Source organism: Mesoplodon densirostris, chromosome 8 (genome assembly GCF_025265405.1).
Source record: "Mesoplodon densirostris isolate mMesDen1 chromosome 8, mMesDen1 primary haplotype, whole genome shotgun sequence".
NCBI classification, from domain to species: Eukaryota; Metazoa; Chordata; class Mammalia; order Artiodactyla; family Ziphiidae; genus Mesoplodon; species Mesoplodon densirostris.
In genome coordinates this window covers 584479-606089 of record NC_082668.1, presented here as the reverse complement: position 1 = coordinate 606089, position 21611 = coordinate 584479, and the positions used below count along the sequence as shown (strand labels likewise).

The window sequence follows — 21611 nt, the reverse complement described above, 5'->3', positions numbered from 1 at the left end:
GTTTGAAGTAGGAGTGCTTCCTGCTGACTTGGCTTGTGTTCTCCCTTCCCTTGGCGGTCCAGACTCTGGCGTGAGAGTAAAAGCAGAGCCCCAACCTCGCATCTGATGGAGCACCAACATTGGGGGCTTGGGGGCTGGCTGCTTAGTAGACTGGCTGGTGAATGCCTGCTCACTTCAACTCCAGCCCAGTTTCTCTTTCCCTCTAGGCTACTCTCCTACTTGGTTGATGGTTCAGACTGTGAGGTTACACTGCTGACCACTTTTTTCCTATTGAATAAAATCCAGACCCTTAGATCCTTCACCTAGTGGCATTCAGGGAACTGTCCACCTCAGTTATTTCTTTGTCCTGTCCAACTGGATGTCTTAACCTTCCAGCCATCCTGGATTTCTTGTGATTCCCAAGACACAACCCTTGCTTGCGTCCTCCCCTCCATGCCTTTGAGGAGATGTTCCCTCTGGGCGCACCTCCCTTCTCTACCTGCAGGACTCCTTCCAGAGGTTGGTTGTGGTGTGGTCTCCTTTTACCTGCTGTACCGGGACTGTTGTTAGTCTGCTGCTTTGTGCAGTGAAGGTGGTGTTACGTTGTTGTTATTCTGGACAGAGGGTCCCTCAGTGCAAGCATGAATACCTTTTTAGCAGTTTGTAAAATCATTTGAAAATGATTTTAATCAATATGATTATTGACATTTGGATAATTCTGACATACTTCTAATATGATGCATTAGACTTGACTGAAATAGTATGCAGTTTGCTACAGTTGCTCCTGATTTGGTCTTTCTCTCAGATTCTGGATGAAATTGAAGAACATAACATCAAAATCTATCACTTACCTGATGCAGAGTCAGATGAAGATGAGGATTTTAAAGAGCAGACTAGACTTCTCAAGGTAGGAGCTTTGTCTCCGAGTACACGGTGTAACTAACTCCTTTTTCCTGTAGTCAGTGCATTTAAAATGGAAAGAGCTGGCAAAGCACACAGTCTTAGAAGGCTTGGCCTCTGAGGTTGCCAGGTAGATTTGGTCACAGTAATAGTTTTGCGCTAAAGATATTCTGGCATAGCTGTCACCTGAGGCTTAGAAATCTTACTGCAGGTTTAGTTTGATTTCATACAGTTTGTCCCATGTGGAAAAGAACTGCCACTTGCAAGTAAAATATGTGAACCATTGGCTTTCCAAGTGAGCCTTGTAGTTGGCAGCAGTGTGTTCATTCTGTGCTCACGTTCCTGTGTTTGCAGTGAAACTTGAGGTTCCCTGTGTGGAGCCAGTCTACCCCGTGTGTCTGTTTCTAGGCCAGTATCCCATTCTCTGTGGTTGGATCCAATCAGCTGATTGAAGCCAAAGGCAAGAAAGTCAGAGGCCGCCTCTACCCGTGGGGCGTCGTGGAGGTGGAGAACCCAGAGCACAACGACTTCCTGAAACTGAGGACGATGCTCATGTAAGGCGCGCATGCGTTCCCACTGGCTTGGAGAGCAGAGCTTTCGAGGGGTGGGTGTGCGTGGGGCCTGCGAGCCACACCGGCTCCGTTGTGCTCCTGCAGCGGGGCTATCCCAGCTTGGTGCGGAAGGCCCTCCCCTCTCTGGGACTGTAGCAGACTAGCCTCTTCCACCTGGGGCCTGTAGCTTAATACACTCTCCTTCCTAATCTCAAAGACCTTTTTGATGCTAAGAGTAGACTAGACCTCACCTGTGGTGTGGCTGCACCACGCACAGGACACCTCTTGCTCTGGCGAGGAATTGGACAGCTTCGCTGCTTGGGGCCCTGAGAGCCTTCTCCAGCCACCGCTGAAATGCAGCGTGCCCATCAGCCTCAGGCTCTCAGACGAGGTGGCCCCGGTTAGCCTTGAGGTTCTCCAGTCGGTTCTTAGTAGCTAGAACAGACCTGACTACAAAAGCAGACTTTTTTCCTCTAAAAATAAATCGTACATTTAGTAACAAACATGCATTGCTGTTGCCCTTGAATAAAGAGGCTAAAAGAAAGAGTGTTGCTAAAATCTAACCCTCTTTCATCAGAATTTTGAGATCAAAGAACGGCTGGTCCAGATAAATTTTGAAGAACTAAAAATTGCTCTACAGGCCACGTAGGTCTCACTTGGTTTAGGAATTTTTGGTGAATTAAAATCACTAAAAATACCATTAAAATTGGCATTCAAGTTATGTCAGATGTAATTCAGTCACCATGTCAGGTGTGAAAGTGCACCCAGGCCTTCCGGGGACAGGCCCTTGACTGTCATGATCCTGTCTCAGAGCTGAGTGCTTAAGTATCTGGAAAAGCTGGGCCGAAGCTATGAATGTTTTCCAAGACGATTAGAAGATGCAAAGTGCTGTTTCTATCTCGTCCAGAAGATTAGTACTTTGATTTATGCTCTTCTCCACAGGTGACACTAATAGGCTCTTTGTGACATACACGTTAAGCTTAAGGAGTCACAAATGTTTGAATTGCTTGTTTTTCGTAAGTTCTTCTAGAAAAGTGTGCTCTGTTTCAGACATTGTTTACCTAAACAATCTCCTAAAGCCTCTGTGCCTCTCCTTCTGTCCACTGTGGTGATCTCATGCAAAGCGTGGTGCTTGTGGCGGAGACCCTGTGGCCCAGCTGGGTGTGTCTGTGCGTTGTTTATCATGGTAGCAAACAGATGCGCCTCTGTAGATGTTTCCACAGCCTCATTCCCTTATCCCGAAATTCCAGCAACTTTGTGTACTGTTTACCAAGTAATCTGGGGTCTTAGTTCCTGGTGTGTGTGTTCTGTGTCCTTGATTGGGTGTTTTTTCCATGTGAATGGCATAGCCCTGGTACATCCTTTTCTCTTTCAGCACTCACATGCAAGATCTCCAGGAGGTGACCCAGGACCTTCACTATGAAAACTTCCGATCCGAGAGGCTCAAAAGAGGCGGCAGGTTGTTGCCCCAAGTCATGCTGTCCCCTCGGTCCATATTTGGTCACCTCGAGTCATGCTGTCCCCCTCTCCTCTGTGTGTCTGGCTCAGCCTTAACCACTAAGCATCACCATTTGGTTTCCTACTCAGAAGCTATTGGGAGATACTTGTTGCTAATTTAATCACATCGTGGGGTTGGGGTTTGTTTTTGTTTTGGGTGGGGTTTTTTTGTTATGCCTGTTAAAAGGTATCTTTAACTGTTGCATATCAAGAACAGCTCTAGATGGAAAGGCCAAAGACTTGTGTTGGATCCTGTTTCAACACAAGGTCCTTCGTACATACGAATGAGGTACACTTTAGAGTCTGCTTTATGGTGTTACTAATTTGGGGACCAGATGTGAAGAAAGGATTTAGAGGCAGCAAGAACATTCCCAGTCTGAGGAATACAGCCAGGTTGTGGTACCAAGGGAGTGGGCCCACGTGGAGCCATGTCTTCGAGGGCTCAGAGGGCCTCCTGCGCCGGCTTCTCCGCTTGGACACTCACATCCTGTTCCTTTTTTAAGTACGATTGTTGTAGTCTTTGTTCATAACTTATCTTAGAAGAGTATTCTTCAGATAATACCTACTGCTTTTTGGGTAAAGTCGAAAGTGCCACACCCCAGCTTAGAGTAAGAAAGAGGTCTTGAATTTTCCATTTCGTATTGCATTTTTCATCATTTTCTTATTCATGTCGTTAATCAGAAAAATGATAAATTTATGCAATTTTCAGTAGATATATTTCTCAGAAATATAAAATGAAGTTTTACTTTGAGCATCTGTCGTGAGAAATAACCAACTATATTTGCCGTAATATTATAACTGTAGTTTTTTTCACCTCTTAGAAAAGTGGAAAATGAGGACATGAATAAAGACCAGATCTTGCTGGAAAAGGAAGCTGAGGTAAGTAGAAAAGTACTTTTTCTGTTTTTGAGTCTACTGTTTAGTGTATACCTAAAAATATTATTTGTAGTTCATAGAGTTTTTTTTCTTGTTTTTTTGAAAAGGAACATACTATATATAACTAATCTGTTTTATATATATATCTGCACATGATAATATGCATATATATACATAAGAATGTATATTGGTTTACATATATTATCTTATTTAATACCCAACAGCAATTTAGTGGGAAAAGTTGGAAATAGTGAGAATTCAGTAACATGACTGGTTTTTGTAAGATGTTTAAAAATCAGCAGTTTTCCCATACACAGACAATGAAAATATAATGAAAGAAGCTCATTCACCATCATTAATAAAAACATAAGAAATACGTAGGGCTTATATAGGGGAAGAAACTAGAAAAAGCTCTACTGAAAACTGCTTTCAAAATTTGAGTAGACACAAAGCTTTGTAGGTAGGATGCTCAGTGTGAGGACCACAGCTCTCTAACGCAATTCCCACAGAATTCTGTGTGTTTGCTTAGTTCTTCGTTTTAGCAAGAACTTGAAGTAATTCCATTTGTCCTGAAGGCTAAGCATTGGGAAACACAGGAAGCTCTATAAAAAGCAGACTAACGAAAAGAGGCTTGCTTTATTGGTTACGGAAACGTCAAAAGGTGGTCGTCCAGAGTTTGGTACAGGCGGGTTAGGCTGATTAAATGCAGGTCGGGGTTTCCCTGGTGGCGCAGTGGTTGAGAATCCGCCTGCCAGTGCAGGGGACACAGGTTTGAGCCCTGGTCTGGGAGGATCCCACATGCCGCGGAGCAACTAAGCCCGTGCGCCACAACTACCGAGCCTGTGCTCCAGAGCTTGCAAGCCACAACTTCTGAAGCCCATGCGCCTAGAGCCCGTGCTCCACAACAAGAGAAGCCACTGCAGTGAGAACCCTGAGCACCGCAATGAAGGCCCCCCCCAACACAGTCAAAAATAAATAAATAAATATTTTAAAAATCGATAATTAATTAATTAATTAATGCAGGTCTGGAAATAGATTAGAAGTATGGAAATGTGCTCTGAGGTAAAGGTGCTGAGACCTGTTAAAGTGGTGGAATTCAGGCATGTTGAGTAAAAAGAAAACAGGCCACCCTTTTGGAAACAAAAATAAAACACTTCTTTGGCCAAATTAATTCACTATGGATCAAATATTTAAATGTTAAAAACATAATCACAAAAGTTACCTGAAGAAAATTGAGGTAAATCGTTTACAACACTTGCCTAGAGGCCTTTCTAAACAGAAACCATAGTGATAAAAAGTGATGGGGTGAGACCTTCAAGATGGCAGAGGAGTAAGACGTGGAGATCACCTTCTTCCCCACAAATACATCAGAAATACATCTACATGTGGAACAACTCCTACAGAACACCTATTGAACGCTGGCAGAAGACCTCAGACCTCTCAAAAGCCGTGTGGCTGACAGGGTCTTGGTGCTCTGGCCGGGTGCCAGGCCTGTGCCTCTGAGGTGGGAGAGCTGAGTTCAGGACGTTGGTCCACCAGAGACCTCCCGGCTCCACATAATATCAGACAGCGAAAGCTCTCCCAGAGATCTCCACCTCAACACTAAGACCCAGCTCCACTCAATGACCAGCAAGCTGCAGTGCTGGACGCCCCACGCCAAACAACTAGCAAGACAGGAACACAACCCCACCCATTAGCAGAGAGGCTGCCTAAAATCATAATAACGTCACAGATACCCCAAAACACACCACCAGACGCAGTCCTGCCCACCAGAAAGACAAGATCCAGCCTTATCCACCAGAACACAGGCTCTAGTCCCCTCCAACAGGAAGCCTACACAACCCACTGAACCAGCCTTACCCGCTGGGGGCAGACACCAAAAACAACGGGAACTGCAAACCTGCAGCCTGCGAAACAGAGACCCCAAACACAGTAAGTTAAGCAAAATGGGAAGACAGAGAAACACACAGCAGATGAAGAAGCAAGGTAAAAACCCCACCATACCAAACAAATGAAGAGGAAATAGGCAGTCTACCTGAAAAAGAATTCAGAGTAATGATGGTAAAGATGATCCAAAATCTTGGAAGTAGAATGGAGAAAATACAAGAAACGTATAACAAGGACCTAGAAAAACTAAAGAGCAAACAAACAATGATGGACAACACAATAAATGAAATTAAAAATTCTCTACAAGGAATCAGTAGCAGAATAACTGAGGCAGAAGAATGGATAAGTGACCTGGAAGATAAAATAGTGGAAATAACTACTGCAGAGCAGAGTAAAGAAAAAAAAATGAAAAGAATTGAGGACAGTCTCAGAGACCTCTGGGACATTAAACGCACCAACATTTGAATTATACGGGTCCCAGAAGAAGAAGAGAAAAAGAAAGGGACTGAGAAAATATTTGAAGAGATATTGAAAAACTTCTCTAATATGGGAAAGAAAATAGTCAATCAAGTCCAGGAAGCACAGAGAGTCCCATACAGGATAAATCCAAGGAGAAACATGCCAAGACACATATTAGTCAAACTATCAAAAATCAAATGCAAAGAAAAAATATTAAAAGCAGCAAGGGAGAAACAACAAATAACATACAAGGGAATCCCCATAAGGCTAACAGCGGATCTTTCAGCAGAAACTCTGCAAGCCAGAAGGGAGTGGCAAGACATATTGAAAGTGATGAAAGGGGAAAACCTAAAACCAAGATTACCCAGCAAGGATCTCATTCAGATTCGACGGAGAAATTAAACCCTTTACTGACAAGCAAAAGCTAAGAGAATTCACCACCAAACCAGCTTTACGACAAATGCTAAAGGAACTTCTCTAGGCAGGAAACACAAGAGAAGGAAAAGACCTACAATAACAAACCCAAAACAATTAAGAAAATGGTAGTAGGAACATACATATTGATAATTACCTTAAATGTCAGTGGATGAAATGCTCCCACCAGAAGACATAGACTGGCTGAATGGATACAAAAACAAGATCCATATATATGCTGTCTACAAGAGACCCACTTCAGACCTAGGGACACATACAGACTGAAAGTGAAGGGATGGAAAAAGATATTCCACACAAATGGAAATCAAAAGAAAGCTGGAGTAGCAATTCTCATCTATTTACAATAGCCAGGACATGGAAGCAACCTAAGTGTCCATCGACAGATGAATGGATAAAGAAGATGTGGCACGTACATACAATGGAATATTACTCAGCCATAAAAAAACGAAATGGAGTTATTTGTAGTGAGGTGGATGGACCTAGATGTCTGTCATACAGAGTGAAGTAAGTCAGAAAGAGAAAAACAAATACCATATGCCAACACATATATATGGAATCTAAAAAAAAAAATGGTCATGAAGAACCTAGGGGCAGGATGGGAATAAAGACGCAGACCTACTAGAGAATGGACTTGAGGACATGGGGAGGGGGAAAGTTAAGCTGGGACAAAGTGTAAGAGTGGCGTGGACATATATGCCTTAACAAATGTAAAACCGATAGCTAGTGGGAAGCAGACACATAGCACAGGGAGATCAGCTCGGTGCTTTGTAACCACCTAGGGGGGTGGGATAGGGAGGGTGGGAGGGAGACGCAAGAGGGAGGGGATATGGGGATATATGTATATGTATAGCTGATTCACTTTGTTGTAAAGCAGAAACTAACATACCATTGTAAAGCAATTACACTCCAATAAAGTTGTTTAAAAAATAGCAAGAAAAAATAGAATAAATGAAACAATTTTTTTTAAAAAAGTGATGGGGATGCAGGAGGGTGAAGATTCACCATTTGAATCACCCAAAGAAGCTGGGCCCGTCACTCCCCTTTAGTGCACATTCCCCACTGGGTAGTGGCAACTCCTTCCTACCTTTTTAGGTCAAAAACTGTCTCATGTTGTCTTTCTTATTTCTTCCGTTTCTTGATAATTTTTATTTTTTATTTGAATTGCCTATTCTTATCGTTTGCTCGGTTTTCTGTTGAGCCATTGGTCCTTGTACTGGTTTGTAAGCGTTTTTTGTGTGTTAACTCATGGTCATGTTTTGGGAGAGCACAGACGTTGAAGTACTAGCAATCACAGGACCCCCGTAAAGCCTGCTTGGGGACAGCAGAGCCCGAGAACCAACGGTGTGTCCATCTCGTGTCCGCAGCTCCGCCGCATGCAGGAGATGATCGCCCGGATGCAGGCGCAGATGCAGATGCAGATGCAGGGTGGGGATGGCGACGGCGCAGTCCACGGGCACCATGTGTGAGGTAACGGCCAAGCCTGGAGAGCAGGCGCGTGTCACGAAAGGATAAAGGTTGCTCCTCAAAACGGAAGCTCTTCCACGCTTCCTGTTTAGTAAAGGGTTTTCGTGTTTTCTAAGCTTTTAAGTGTAACAATTGTAATGGAAAAACCATTTCCCCTTCCTACGTAGGGAAAAACACCGTTCTTCCCTACTGTGTGCTCCTCTCCTGTATGTCTCCAACCTTGCAGAGTGCCCTCGCTCCTGGTTGCCAGATGTGTGGAGGCTTCCCCTGCACCGAGCAGTTCTCCACACCACCAGCTGGGGTCCTGCAGGCTCAGTTCTGACACCATCTACCTGGAGATGCTGTCACCCCCCACAGGTTGAGGGCTCAGTCCCACAAGTCTGCCCCCCACTTCAGATGCCAGTCCAAAATCCAGGTTGTCACTGGTGCTTCTGACTGACCGCCTAGAGATTAGAGGTGCCCACCCCACCATGGGTTCAGTAATTTGCTAGAGCGGCTCACAGAACTCAAACGTTTTGCTTACTAGGTCACATTAAAGGATATAATAAAGAACAGAGGTGAATAGCCAGATGAAGAAACCCACAGGGCGAGTGAGGTCTGAGAGAGTCCCTAGTGCAGGAGCTTCTGTCCCTGAGGAGTTTGGGTATATCACCCTCCCGGTTTGGATGGATTCACCAACCCAGAAGCTCGCCAAACCCCTGCTTTGGGGATTTTAAAGGAGGCTACCTCAAGTAGGTATGATCAGTCATTATCTCCATTTCCTGCTTCTCTCCCCTTGCTGGAGGATGGGGGACAGGGCTGGAAATGACAAGCTTCTCATCATGGCTTGGTTTTACTGGTGACCAACCCACAGAGTTCCCTTATTAGCACAAAATCAGGGAAGGTACATGGGTTTCAGGAGCCCTGTGTTAGTAACAGAGGTCAAGGACCAAGTATCAGGACAAGAGGTGCACCTGGTGCTCTGACCACTTAGGAAATGAAAGGGTTTTAGGGGCTGTGTGCCAGGGCTGGGGGCAGAGACCAGGATCTATGTTTATTGTCTCACAGCAGTAGAAGAAAACTGTGTATTAAAGTAGCTTTTATTAGTCGTACAATTTGAAATTTATTAAAGCTGAAAACATCTCTTCAAAGTGTTACTGGAACAGCTTAGGTCAACTAAAAGTCGAGATGGGGTCAAGGGAGCAGTAGGCCAGGTAGGTCAGGGTTACCTTGCTGCTGACCTTGCTCCTCGGCACCGCTCTGCTCCAGCCGACGGGAATCAGTGGCTCGTGTGGCTGGCTGGCCGGGTGTATGCTGGCCTCCCCGCCAGAAGGGAGACTAGGAAAATGCAAATGTCCGCTCCCCTGTACCCTGTGGACAGGGGGACACTGAGAGCTGTCCAGGTGGCTGCTTCCATACCTCCAAGAGGAACGAGGGAGAGGTAAAGTCAAATGAGGACTAGAGGATGAAGAGTTACATGGGGAGGGGCGGAGGCAAGCCTGCTCCGTGGGAAGAGCGGGCTGGGGCCAGTCAGAGTTCGAGCTGGCACAGAGCTGGGATATGGACCTGATGGTAGGGCATGTGAGCATCGCCGCAGTCCCTCAGGAGGCGATGTGATGGCCTGAGTGACTGCAGGCTGAGCTGACACATTGCAGGACCAATGAGACAGGAGGTAAGGGGCCCGGAGGTCGGGCACCTATCAGAAGTCTTCCACAACATGGACAGGTGATGAAGGATGTGGGGCGGGGCGGGCAGGCTGGGCGCATTGGTCACCAAAACAAAGCCCCTGCCCCTTTGCGGCTTATTGGGAAAGGTTTTAGTTGTGAAATACAAGCACAGAAAGACACAGATACACATGTACAGTGTAACCAGTTGCTTTTAAAGGGAGCATCCACAGAACCCCACCTGGGTCAGAGTTGGTTGCTTTTCTTTCGTCATCACGTTGAAACCTTAGAAAGGTCCTGAGGGCACGTGCTGAGTTTGCACTTGCCCAGTGAGGACACGGACGCTGTGCAAGGGTTTAAAATTACTTGCCTGTGGTCACGTCACTTGTCAATTGATGGATTTCCTGGCCGCACAGGGCAGTCCTGCTTGGGCAGGTTTGCTGCCTGATGGGAAATGATGGCAGAGAAACGGACTCCTGAGGGGTGGGGCCCATTTGAGGCAGGAGGGAGCAATAGATGTTAGCTCACTCTGTCTGATCTTGCTGCTTCTCTTTTTAAAACTTATGGAATTACGAGAATTCTACTTTTGGTACCTAAAATTCATCTACATTTCTGTATACTTTGCAGTTTTGCAGTTCTGATTTCCAAGAGCTTCATAAGTGACGTTTTGATTTTAGTAAACTCTGTGGTCCTCAGAGCCTACCTTCTGCTCAGTTTGTGCTGTTTGTTGTTACACAGGAAAATAACGCTACCAGTGGTCCAAGCAGCAGGCATTGCATCACTCCCATTTAAATGTGTTGTTTTGTTTTTTCCAGAAAACACTTTGCAAGATAACATTCTGACAAGTAACACAGCTGCGTGTTTTCAAGACACTTGGAGGGGTGCCTGTCCACATTTTACAGTACCTGTGCCTGAGAATTTAATTTTTTAAAAACTTCTGATGTGTTATTTTGTATGAAGTACCTTAACATTTATATTTCATTATGTTATACTTTATATTTTGTGAGGTTAACTTTCCATTTCCATTTTTTGTCCACCTTAACTGACAACTAATGTTAGAATTGATTCCCCAGGGACCAGTCAGCATGTATAGTTAATAGTTGAATTTGATTTGGCTGGCCTAACTGACTAATCATGATTTATTTCTAGAACATTCAGGTTTCCCAGAATGTTCCTGAGTAGCAGAGACATGGACCTAGTGACACATAAAGATGAGAGCTGCCCTGGTGCAAGGCCATTTCTCACCAAGTCATGGCACCTGGTTAGCTGTCTTGCTTTGTTTGAGCACAACACCTAAAACCAGTTTTGCTGCTATAACTCAATACTGTTAATCCATCTGCACATTTATCTGTTTACCAAACGAAACAGAATTACCCAGTGAAATACAAGTTTATACTTAAATAGCTTTTTTAAAAACAGGCTTTTAGCGGTGAACTTGTTTTTAACAAGTCTTTGGATTCTTGGGTCTATGCACAGAACTCGCCACAAGCCACTTTCTGTAGAGTTTGCCATGAAAAATCAAAGTATCCATGAGCTGCAGTTTTCATGTTGCAACTAAAATTCTTACCTACACAATGAGAGTCAATAAACTATTTTTATTCAGCTAAATTAAAAAAATAACTTTTTAAGGAAAATTAACAATTGATCTGTGCAGAAACCAGCCTTTTTGTATTTTTATACTGCACTTTAATGTGTTTTCTCTAACTGCAGGTATAGGAGACGTGCCTCAGCAGCGAAAATAAGGGTCCTCGGGTGGGTGGCCCCGAGGCCTCAGCCCCGTGGAGCCCAAAATGCCTGCCAGGTTTTCCTGATTTGGCGTCCCTTTAACTGATGCTTTCCTGAATGGTTTTCAGGCAAATAGCGGTAATCTTTTTGTGTGTGCAGGCTGTCTAGTCCTTCTTCAGCCACTGTCCTTTCCTTCCATGTACTGTGTGAGAATGAAGGCTGTTTCAGGTCTGCACGGGGGGCTGGCTGACGGGTGCCGCCAGTTGAAGCCGCACCTGGTTGGTTTCCTGTGCTCTGTGGCCTTGGCCCTTCCCTGTCCTTGTAGCTGGTCTCCCTGTCGTGCACTCAAAGGGGCGCTGATGCTCTTGGGGTTGCCTTTTTTTTCCAGCATTTCTACTGACGTGGGGAAATTGGTCCCCCAAAAAGTGACAGATGACAGAAGATCTGGAGGGAGCAGGTGCTGGTTCAGTGTTTTCATTTTGCTAGAACAAGAGGGGTTAAAATGGAGACAATGCTTATTACTCCAAGGACGAGGAGGGGGTTTTGTATTCAACAGACAGAAAAGAAAATGAGATGGTTGAAATATATTAGTTACAAAGGTGTACTACAGAAAATCACTGGGTGTTCTCCTGACTTTGCCCTTTCACTGTTGGGTAATTGCAAATGGTCAAGAGCTATAGGTTTAGGCACATTGTGCAGTTTTTACCAAGAAAAAATGTTCCATGACCTTAGGGCCCCTCCATGCAAGGCTAGTTATTTGAGTTATTTTGTCATTTACTAACTGCTAGTAAAAGCTGTTTTAAAAAGGGGCGGGGTGTGGCAGCACTTGAAAGTGGTAGGTGTAAGCTCTATAAAGTAAAACTACTCCTTAGTGCTTAGCTGCCACCTAATGGTTATGGGGGTGTGGGTGGACCGACACTGTAAGACTTTTAAATTCCCTTTTGTTTTGTTGCCCGAATCTAAATACTTTTGCTAATAGATAATTGCTCTTTTACTGAGATAAGCTTTACCTATAGAAATGTATTTTGAAAACTTATTTTACACAGCAATTTTGTATCCATTGAAACTAACCTTTTACCAATAAAGCACTATTGTTTAGATATTAAGTGAGTACTCATTATTGGCTCTTGATGAGGTAAAGGTGTAAGGTTTTCTGGGAAAGATTCAGAGAAAGCCCTGCGTTTTCTGTGTATAAAAATCCGGAGGGGCTTCCCTGGTGGCACAGTAGTTAAGAGTCCTCCTGCCAATGCAGGGGACACAGGTTCGAGCCCTGGTCCAGGAAGATCCCACACACCGGAGAGCAACTAATCCCGTGCGCCACAACTCCTGAGCCTGTACTATAGAGCCCACAAGCCACAACTACTGAAGCCCACGTGTCCTAGAGCCTGTGCTCCGCAACGAGAGAAGCCACCACAGTGAGAAGCCCGCAGCACCGCAACGACAAGTAGCCCCCACTCCCCGCAACTGGAGAAAGCCCACGCTCAGCAACGAAGACCCAATGCAGCCCAAAATAAGTAAATAAAATAATTTTTAAAAATAAAATCAGGAGGAGGGCTTCCCTGGTGGCGCAGTGGTTGAGAGTCTGCGGATGCGGGGGACGCAGGTTCGTGCCCCGGTCCGGGAGGATCCCACATGCCGCGAAGTAGCTGGGCCCGTGAGCCATGGACGCTGAGCCTGCGCGTCCGGAGCCTGTGCTCCGCAACGGAAGAGGCCACAACAGTGAGGCCCGCGTACCGCAAAAAAAAACCCAGGAGGAATTATTTGTACCAACATCTGTACCCAACAACTCTGTATTGGCGATCCCAGCCCAAAAGAGCAAGCCATAAAGATTGGAAAGGAAATATTTACAGGGGAATCTGATGATCTCCTTAAAGTGAATGATGAAAATTACCACTAGTGAGAGTTCAGTGATGTCTGCCCACTAAATAGAAAATGTGGCGAAGGATCTCATTCACTGTAGTAACAACTACTAACTTATTAGAAGAAATATTGAAAACCTGGACTGTAAGCCTGATCTGGGTGGCTGGCCGGCCCTCTGCCCACGCCACTGACCACCCCATGGCCCCTTTACTTCCTTCTCAGTGTCTGCCTAGAGCCCTGTCTCTGGTTCCTTCTTTCCAGGTCCCTCCCTCTTCCAGGTCCTGCACCTCTGCCTCAGGGCCTCCCTCCAGCATACACCCCGCAGCCTCTGACCAGGCTTTCCCCCTGCGGGGTCCCCACTGGCACTGCTCACCTGTCGGGGTTCCGTGCCGAGGGGTGTGTGCCACCCTGGGAGCAGCGAGAACAGCGCCTGGGTTCTGACATCGGGGCTGCCGGTGGTGTCGTTGAGGGGAGCGACGGGGGGCAGGAGTGCCCTCCTGAGTCTCGAATCCGAAGCTGCCCCGCGGGGAGCGGCTGTTCCTGCTTCCTTTGGGAAACGTACGGGGTCGGGGTCTTGATCTGGTGGCCAGAACCCTAGCAGTCCCCTACTAGATGGGTCCGGGTCCATCCCCGGTTTACTCCTTATACAGACAAGCGCGGGCGCGCTCCTGGCCTGCCCCGGGAGGCGCGGGGACTGCGGCGGGGGCCAGGACCAGGGCAAATTGAACCGGGTCTTGAAGGATGCGTAGAAGTTCACTGAACCTCTTCGAAGAAGAGGCGTGTGCTGCTGCGAGTCGCGGGCCTGAGGGCTCCGGACGTGGTGTCACGTTTCCATTTCCGGGTGGGGGCCACGAGGCTAGAGGAGGACTGTGAAGCCTGGAAGGGCCGCGGGCCTCGCCAGCACGGCCCGTTTCCTCCTCAGCACATCCTCACAGGGCTCTCGGTGCCCGTAGGCCACGACACCAGTAGCCCCAGAAGTGTCGCAATTGGTGGGAGGAGCGGGTAACGGGAAGGCTGGCAGCCAGGGGAGAGGGCGAAGTGAGCCAGCAGAAGGCCGCGCCGGGACCGCGCTCCGCCCTCCGAGCCGGACCCTGCTCTCAGAGCCGACGCCCCGCCCCTCCCCGAGCCGGAACCGCGCCCCGCCCAGGACCCAGCGCCGCCCTGCGAGCCGAATATCTGCTGAATTGCATTGGACTCCGCGCTTGCCCTCTCGCCCTGCTTCCTCCGGTCCATTCACCAATCAGAATTCTGTGCCGGACTTCTAGGCCGCGGCCGCGGAGGCCCCGCCCCAGAGCCCGCAGGCCAATCGGCGGCGCGTCCGCGGGGGCGGGGGCGGGGCCCTGGGCGGGGGGTAGGGTCTGGGCGCGCGGCGCGGGGGCGGCCTACGGGCCGTCGTAAGCGGGCGGAGCAGACGAGGTATCTGAAGGGCGCTGCAGGCGACAGCGCGGGCCTGGCGTCTGGTGAGCGTGCGGGGCAGCGGGGTCCCGGTCAGGCAGGGGCTGGGCTGCGCCTCGGGGGTGGGCGGCGGAGGCCGTGGGCCGAAGCCCAGGGCAGGGCGGGCGCCTCCGGACGGCGGGCGGCCAGAGGAGTCCACGCCCGGGCTCAGAAGGCCTTAGGGCGGCAGGCCCCGTGCGGGGAGGGCCGTGTGTGGGGAGCCTGCCCACTGGAGGCCCGGGGTGGGCGGGAGGGTACCGCGTGGAGGCGCCGGGGTGGGCGGGGAGGGTCCCGCGTGGAGGCGCCGGGGTGGGCGGGGAGGGTCCCGCGTGGAGGCCCCGGCAGAGCCACAGGTGGAAGCTCGCGCCGCCTGAGACCACGCCCTTTTTGGCCTTTCCTTAGATTGTATCTTAACGCCGGGAATCGGTGTTAGGTGTTAATGTTTCTACTCCATGAAGTGTAGAACGGCTCCTCAGGCAGTGGGGAGCCTTCTAAAGGCAGACGGTGAAAGCTGGGGCTGGAATATGCCCCCGTTTCCGTTTACTATGGTGGCTACAGCCTCTGGTGGCCTTTCGTGTGCTGGTCAGTAATTGCCGTGAAAAACAAATTCACACAAGGTGCATTGAAGGAAATAATGTCAGTCCGCAGTGAAAGGATGGGAAGGTTTACATGTCAGGGGGGCTGTTCTCTGTACCTTTGCTCACGTCTGTGAGGGCGCTTCCGGCGGAGGACCGCGGAGGTGCTCGATGGGTGTCAGGAGCGTTGGACCAGCGGGCTGCTTGTGTGTGGACAGTGTGCAGTTTTCTCCTGCCACAGAGATGGGAGAGGACATTTGAGGTCAGCAGGCATGGAGTGACCTTTGCTGGTAGGCCACATCTAATGTTCATTGTCTGTATCTGCTGTTTTTTGAAAGGTTTTTATGAGTTCCTGTACACTACAGGCGTAGCTCTTTGGGTAGGGTTGTGAAGCGCTTCTCGCCCATTATTTTATTTGGTTCTCTCAAACTCTGCAGAGGAGACGTGCCCAGGCCCCGTCGGGAAGCAGGGAGCGGGGTGACCGGTTTAGGGTCACACCCTGGCCCTGCTTCCCCGGGGCTCCTGCTTTGTTGCAGATTCTCCGTGAGCAGTTCACAGTGAGCTGTTTGGACCAGACGCTGACAGGAGCTGCAGAAGTTTGCTGGCTCATTTACATGCACGGGCATCCTTTCCCAAAAGGGAAGTTTATATGATACATTCATTTATCTCTGCCTCAGGTTCCCTATCAGCAAATGAGGTTACGGTTTACCTGCCTCACAGACTTGTTGTGAGGATTAAGCATCAGTGGAAACGCTGTTAGCTAGATGCCTGGCACACAGTAAGTGCTTAATAAGTGTCAGCCATTATATTACCAGGTGGAAGAATAATCTGAGTCGACAGTAGAGAGAGAAGTGTGCAGTATTTAAGCAGAATTATCCTGCTTGGAGGGAAGGATATGCACTGGATTGACAAAGCAAAGGTGGATGCATGGGTAAGTCCATGCAAGCTCTTTTAAATCCCCTGGGCCCCAAGGAATTCTGTTCCACTCCTTTCTAAACACTCCTGCCTCTAGTCACACCAGCACCTCCTCTATCCTGAGACGGTAACAGGTGTTTGTCACTGCTGCTTGCCCTTTCAGGTTTGTTCCTGTTTTTTCTTCACCCGCTTTCGTATAAGCCTGCCACCTCCCCATTTGCTCAGTGGGTCGTGAGCTTCCTGCACACGGCTTGGCGTTAGGTGCAGGGAAACCCCCCTGTAAAGCTGGATGTTGAGCCAAGGTCACTCTGGTGGTGCTCTCTGAGATCCCGTGTGTAGAGCATGACTGCACAGGAGCGTATTTGTCAACTCCAGGTTTTACCTTGGCAACAGGGTGCCAAAAAGGCGAGAGGGTTCCACAAAGCTTAATATGATAGAGGCCAGTGTTTGATAGGTTTCTAGTGATTCTGTAAATTGGTCTAATCTTTTTGGAGAGCAGCTAGCCGCATGTGATAAAGATGTTGATTTTGGAATCCCAGTTTTGAAAACAAACTTTGATACATAACTCTGCATGAGTACTCCTCAGCCAGCAGACATGCTCTGGCAACCTCCTTCCCATCCTTCCTTCCCAGCAAAATTGGAACCATTTTGATCCATGGAAATATGTTCAAAAACACATCTTAACCAAAAAGGCGAAGTAGTTTGTACACAGCAATTATACTGATGTAAAAATATGCGAGGACGTGGACAAGGATCAGAAGGGAAGGTGGAGTGATGTAAGTAGTTTTGTTTTAGGGTCCCAGGACTGTTTTCTCGCTAAGCTGGTGTTCTGGTTTATAGTCATTTTAAAATTCAAAAGCAGAAAGGCCCTCTGACATTGTCGGATGCAGTGACGAATCTTTCTTCATCCCCTCTCTCCAAGCTGCAGCACAGAAGGAGGTATGAGATTCCACCCAGACCTCTTAGGTGGGCCCTCGAGACCCCCACAGCCCGGCCCACCGTGGGCATCCTCAGGGCCCCTGCCACTCTCAGCCTTGCCCAGCAGCCCCTGCCTGCACGCAGGCTGCTCTTGTCTAGCTGGTCTCCTGTCGCCCTGCAGGGCCCAGCTCCCGCTTCATCCTGGAGAGCCGTCCCAGCCAGGCTAGCCGCGCTGCCTTCCTCGGTGTTACCTCGTGCTTCCTGCCTTCCGCTGCTGCGGCAGGCAGTGGTCAGGGCCACATCCACAGTGGTCTCCCCTTCTAGATCATTGTGTACTCGCCACGTGGGGTCCCTTAAACCGGAGACGAGACAGCACGTGTGTGATGGGGGTTGTGAGGACCAGATGCACAGACACCCCCTTTTTGCTGAGGCCTCCTCCCTCCCTCTCCACCTACCAGATTCCTGGAGGCTTCCTCACTTCACTTCCACACGGCTCTCTCCACCCTTTAACAGACGGTCTTCTTTGTCTTCTCCCACGGTAATGGGAAGGATTTCCTCCCTCTTACAGGCTCCCGTGTCTTTAAGGACTTAGACTTGCTTGATACTGAGGCAAGGTGCTCAATAATGTTTGAACTAATCGAATTTCATCTGGGGCAAGGGCAGATGCCAACTTTTATGGGGCCTGAGACTTATCCAATTTGGGGGAGGAGGCCTCTTTAAGAAAATACAGTGTTACAAATAAAAATCAATTTGAAAATTAATTTGCAGGTATTTATTTAGAATGAGAAAAAGTAAATAAGATACAGATTTGAAAAAGCTGACCGTTGATACAGGCATCAGTAAATCCAGAAAGATAGCATATTTGTTAATTATCTGACACACTTTGGCTATGTACTTTTTAGTTGCCTCTTCATATGACAGAGAATAGAAAGAATTCAGTGATTCCTCTAGCATGGCTGATCAGAAATCTTATTATTGATTGTTAGGATATATAAAACATGGTTTCACACTTGCTGTTTCTAGCACAGCTACAGATTGTGTCTTGGAAAAGCAGGAGTTCTGATAAATTCTGTTTTGCACAATTCCATTCAACGTTAAAAAAATCAATGGTGTATTTATAGTTATACTGCTACATTATAAATTTTTTTTTCTGACAGGCGAGAAGTGCAGTTTTGACTACTGAATACCAAACTCTGCTTGCATTTTGACGAGTCTGGTGATGATTTTCCCACAAATGTGCGTCTGGCTCCCCGAGTTTCAAACCTTGCTCCTTTCCCAGGGCCCACACGCTTCCAGCCCCAGGTGCCATCGGGTCTGTTCGTGTTGCTGCAGGGCCCGGGCCCTGCACCTTTGTTCCATAACCCTCTGGCGCGCGAGCACAGGACTGGCAGTGGTGTTCCGGGAACCATAGCTGCATTGCGAGGCTGGTGGTCACCTCAGTGTGAACACCTGAAACGTCTCCGCTTCAGCCCAAACTAAGGGTGTCCCCAGCTCCTTGTGCTGGTAGCTGGGTCCTCTCCTGAGCCTCCTGACATGGAGGGAAGAAGAGACAGAGACAGACTTGGGGTGGAAGGGGCAGCAGTGTTAGTCGATTGCAATTTGAATATGTTTTCGAATTTTCCAGAAGGCTGTGATCATGGCCACACTTCACTGAGGGCCTTTCTTAGGACCTTGGCAGGGCCGGTGCCGGTGAGGGGCCCAGAAACGAGGCAGAATGGCTTTAGAGTCACACTGCCAGCATAGGGGCAGCTTGTGGTCCGTTGCTTGGTGCCACATGGCACCGTGGAGGCATGTGGGTGAGGGTGCACGGCGCCTCTTCCTGCGGCCGGCGGGATGTGTCTGGAAGCAGAAAGCAGCGCTGGCTGTTTTACAGTCGTTTAAGTGACTGGCCATTATTAACTTTATCTCCTACATCGTTCAGATCCTGGTTGCCTTGGTAATAGTTAACACAAGGTGAATGTTGGGGGGAACAAGTCTCAGTATCGGAACAAGAAATCAATTTTTTAAATTGATTTAAAGAGAGTGTTTTAAAATGCTAGTTTTTATGGAACAAGCGCAACACCTAGAGGAGACGTGGGTGGTTACCCCGGCTCTCTCTTTGAAGGCGAGCGGGCTCGGCTGTAGGTGACCCCTGCCGTCGTCTGCCCGGAAGCCATCTGATTTCAGAAGTAGCGCACATTCACCACGGTAGGCAATTCAAGAAATACAGGCGCCAGGAAAGAAGGAAATAAAAATCAACCCTCTTCCCTCTCTCAAAGATGACCTCTGCAAACATGCTTTAAATGCATGGATGTCAAGTTCCGTTTGTGGGAAGAAGGAATAATCCTCCTCCACCCTGTCTCTCCCGCTGACTGTGGCCACAAAGCTGGACAGCAGCATGAGCAGCCCTGAGGACCCTGGCAAGGAAGTGGTGGCGGGCAGACAAAGGCCAGGGCCTGAAGTGCCTGCCGCAGGAGCACTGAGCTTCCTGTTCTCCCTCCAGCACCCCCGGTCCCCAGCCGGCTTCAGGGTGTCCGAAACCCGGAGGTGGGCTCCAGGGGCAGATAGGGAGGGCTGCGGGGGGAGCCACCCAGTTTGGGCTCTAGAGAGAGTGGGAGAAAGCCATCATTTCCCCTTCTCTCTCTCCATGTTCTCCAGCCAGGCCTGAGACACCTAAAACTCCAAGGGCTTTTTACTCTCTTTCCTGCAGCCTGGTCCCAGCAAGGGTGCAGTTCCAGGACATGCACGGCAGAGCAGGGGAACAAGCCACAGTCCTCTGGCTGGAGGACTGAGAAGGAAGCCAGGGAGCTGTGGAGGGGGGGAGCTCAGGAGGTGACCCCCGTGGAGGGCGGTGCTCAGGAGGCGACCCCTCAGAGTTGCCGATGAACTTGTGGGCTCGACACCGAGCTGTACACGCATGGGGCCAACCCTGCGCCACTTGCCAGAGGCTGTGGGAACTCAAATAAGGGGTCGACCACAGCCCGGGAGCCAGGCTGGCAGCTGGGTGATGGCGCACAGGGAGGATGGAGCCTCTGGAGGTGGAGCTGATGCTGAGACCACGGCTGCGGCCTGAACCCGGCCAGGCCAGTGCTGCTGAAAGAGAAGTGCCACGTTCTCTGTGGGATTTAAACAAGGCCAGAGGCTCATAACACAATGTTTAAAATGTCCAGGATATAATCCAAAATTACCTGGCCTACACAGAACCAGGGAAATACCAGCTCACGAGAGAAAAGACAGGCTACAGCTGAGATGATGCAGACATCGGAATTACCCGACAAAGAGCTTGCGGTGGGCAGAATTTTGGCCCCCATGGCCGTCACCCCCTGGTGTTACTTGTGGGAACAGGTTATGTTACGTAGCAAAAGCACATCGACGAGGTTCCCTATGCGACATGACTGAACACCGTAGACTCAGGAAGCAGAGCCCAGCACTGCCCTCCTAGCGCCTCCCCCTCCCCCTGCCCCCAGAGGCAGTTCTTTCCTTTAGGTTTTGGTTTACCCTCCAGGGTGGTGGTTTGAAAAATGCATGTGTTTACGGTCTTCCTCTTTTAACCAGTTGGTGCGCCATGCGCCTGCTTTGTACCTTGCTTTTATTCACCTTTTCATCAAAGAAGCATGTAGAGATCTTTTCCATGCGTGACAGAAATTTAACAACTTCCACTGCTGTGGACAGTGGACTGCGCTTGTCTGGGGAGCCACAGGCTGATTTCCCAGCCGAGGGGGAGGCGACTTGAGGGCCAAATCTGGGCTGGGCTCATGTCCTGGCTTTGTCACTTCTGAATTATGTGTTCTGTGGCAGAGCTTCTTTTTCTTTTTAATAGACCTGCTTTTTAGAGCAATTTTAAGTTCACAGCAAAATTGAGTGGAAGTTTTACAGATTTCTCATCTGCCCCCCGCCCCCAGACGTGCACAGTCTCCCCCCCGTCCCCCCCCCCAGTGGTACCTTTGTTACAAACCTGCATTGACACATCATCACCCAAAGCCTTGGCAGACTTTGAAGCCGAATTTTTCCAACTTCAAATGGAAATTATATGTCACGAGTTGGTTTTTAAATTTTTTATTAAATGAGAATATATAGGAGCCGAGTTTGTAGTAGGTAACACTAAATATCAGTGGCAGAAATTTGTATGAAGTCCCCAGAAATATTTTTAGGAACGAAGACTGCAAATCATTTTGTTCACCTGGGAGGGAGAAGGGAACTGGAGTCCCTCGTAGGCGCCTAACTCTTGCCACCGCTGATTCCCTCCAGATTTCTGGAGAGGGTCTCTGGCAGCAGCAGGGGAGTGAGCAGGGGCTAATGCCTGACGTTTAGAGCCTGCAGGACTGCGGGACGCGCTCTGTGTGTCTAGTCCGGTTTGCATATTCTTGCCTTTTTAATGTTTATTTATAAGCACACAGAGCAAAACAAAGTAATTTCTGTTAGTTTATAATTTATGTAAAGCAAATTCAGTGCATACATTTTTCCCTTTCATTTTTTCCCATTGTCAGACTACAGGAAGCAATCAGGCTGTATGT

The 21611-nt window shown here is 48.5% G+C and overlaps 2 protein-coding genes across 3 annotated transcripts in view; both read left to right on the top strand.

Annotated features, from left to right (window-relative positions):
* Positions 1-12522, top strand: part of SEPTIN2 (septin 2) — a 34148-nt gene extending 21626 nt beyond the window's left edge. For both annotated transcript variants that reach the window (XM_060107285.1, XM_060107284.1), the window contains exons 8-13: positions 785-886; positions 1288-1433; positions 2806-2889; positions 3749-3806; positions 7949-8051; positions 10507-12522. In XM_060107285.1, the coding sequence (XP_059963268.1) occupies positions 785-886; positions 1288-1433; positions 2806-2889; positions 3749-3806; positions 7949-8050 (492 nt within the window). In that variant the 3' untranslated portion in view covers position 8051; positions 10507-12522. The remainder of the gene's footprint in view (positions 1-784; positions 887-1287; positions 1434-2805; positions 2890-3748; positions 3807-7948; positions 8052-10506) is intronic.
* A 2125-nt stretch (positions 12523-14647) lies between these two features.
* FARP2 (FERM, ARH/RhoGEF and pleckstrin domain protein 2) overlaps positions 14648-21611 on the top strand; it is an 88969-nt gene continuing 82005 nt past the window's right edge. The window contains exon 1 of the mRNA XM_060105720.1: positions 14648-14736. The gene's annotated coding sequence lies outside the window, so the exon portion shown is untranslated. The remainder of the gene's footprint in view (positions 14737-21611) is intronic.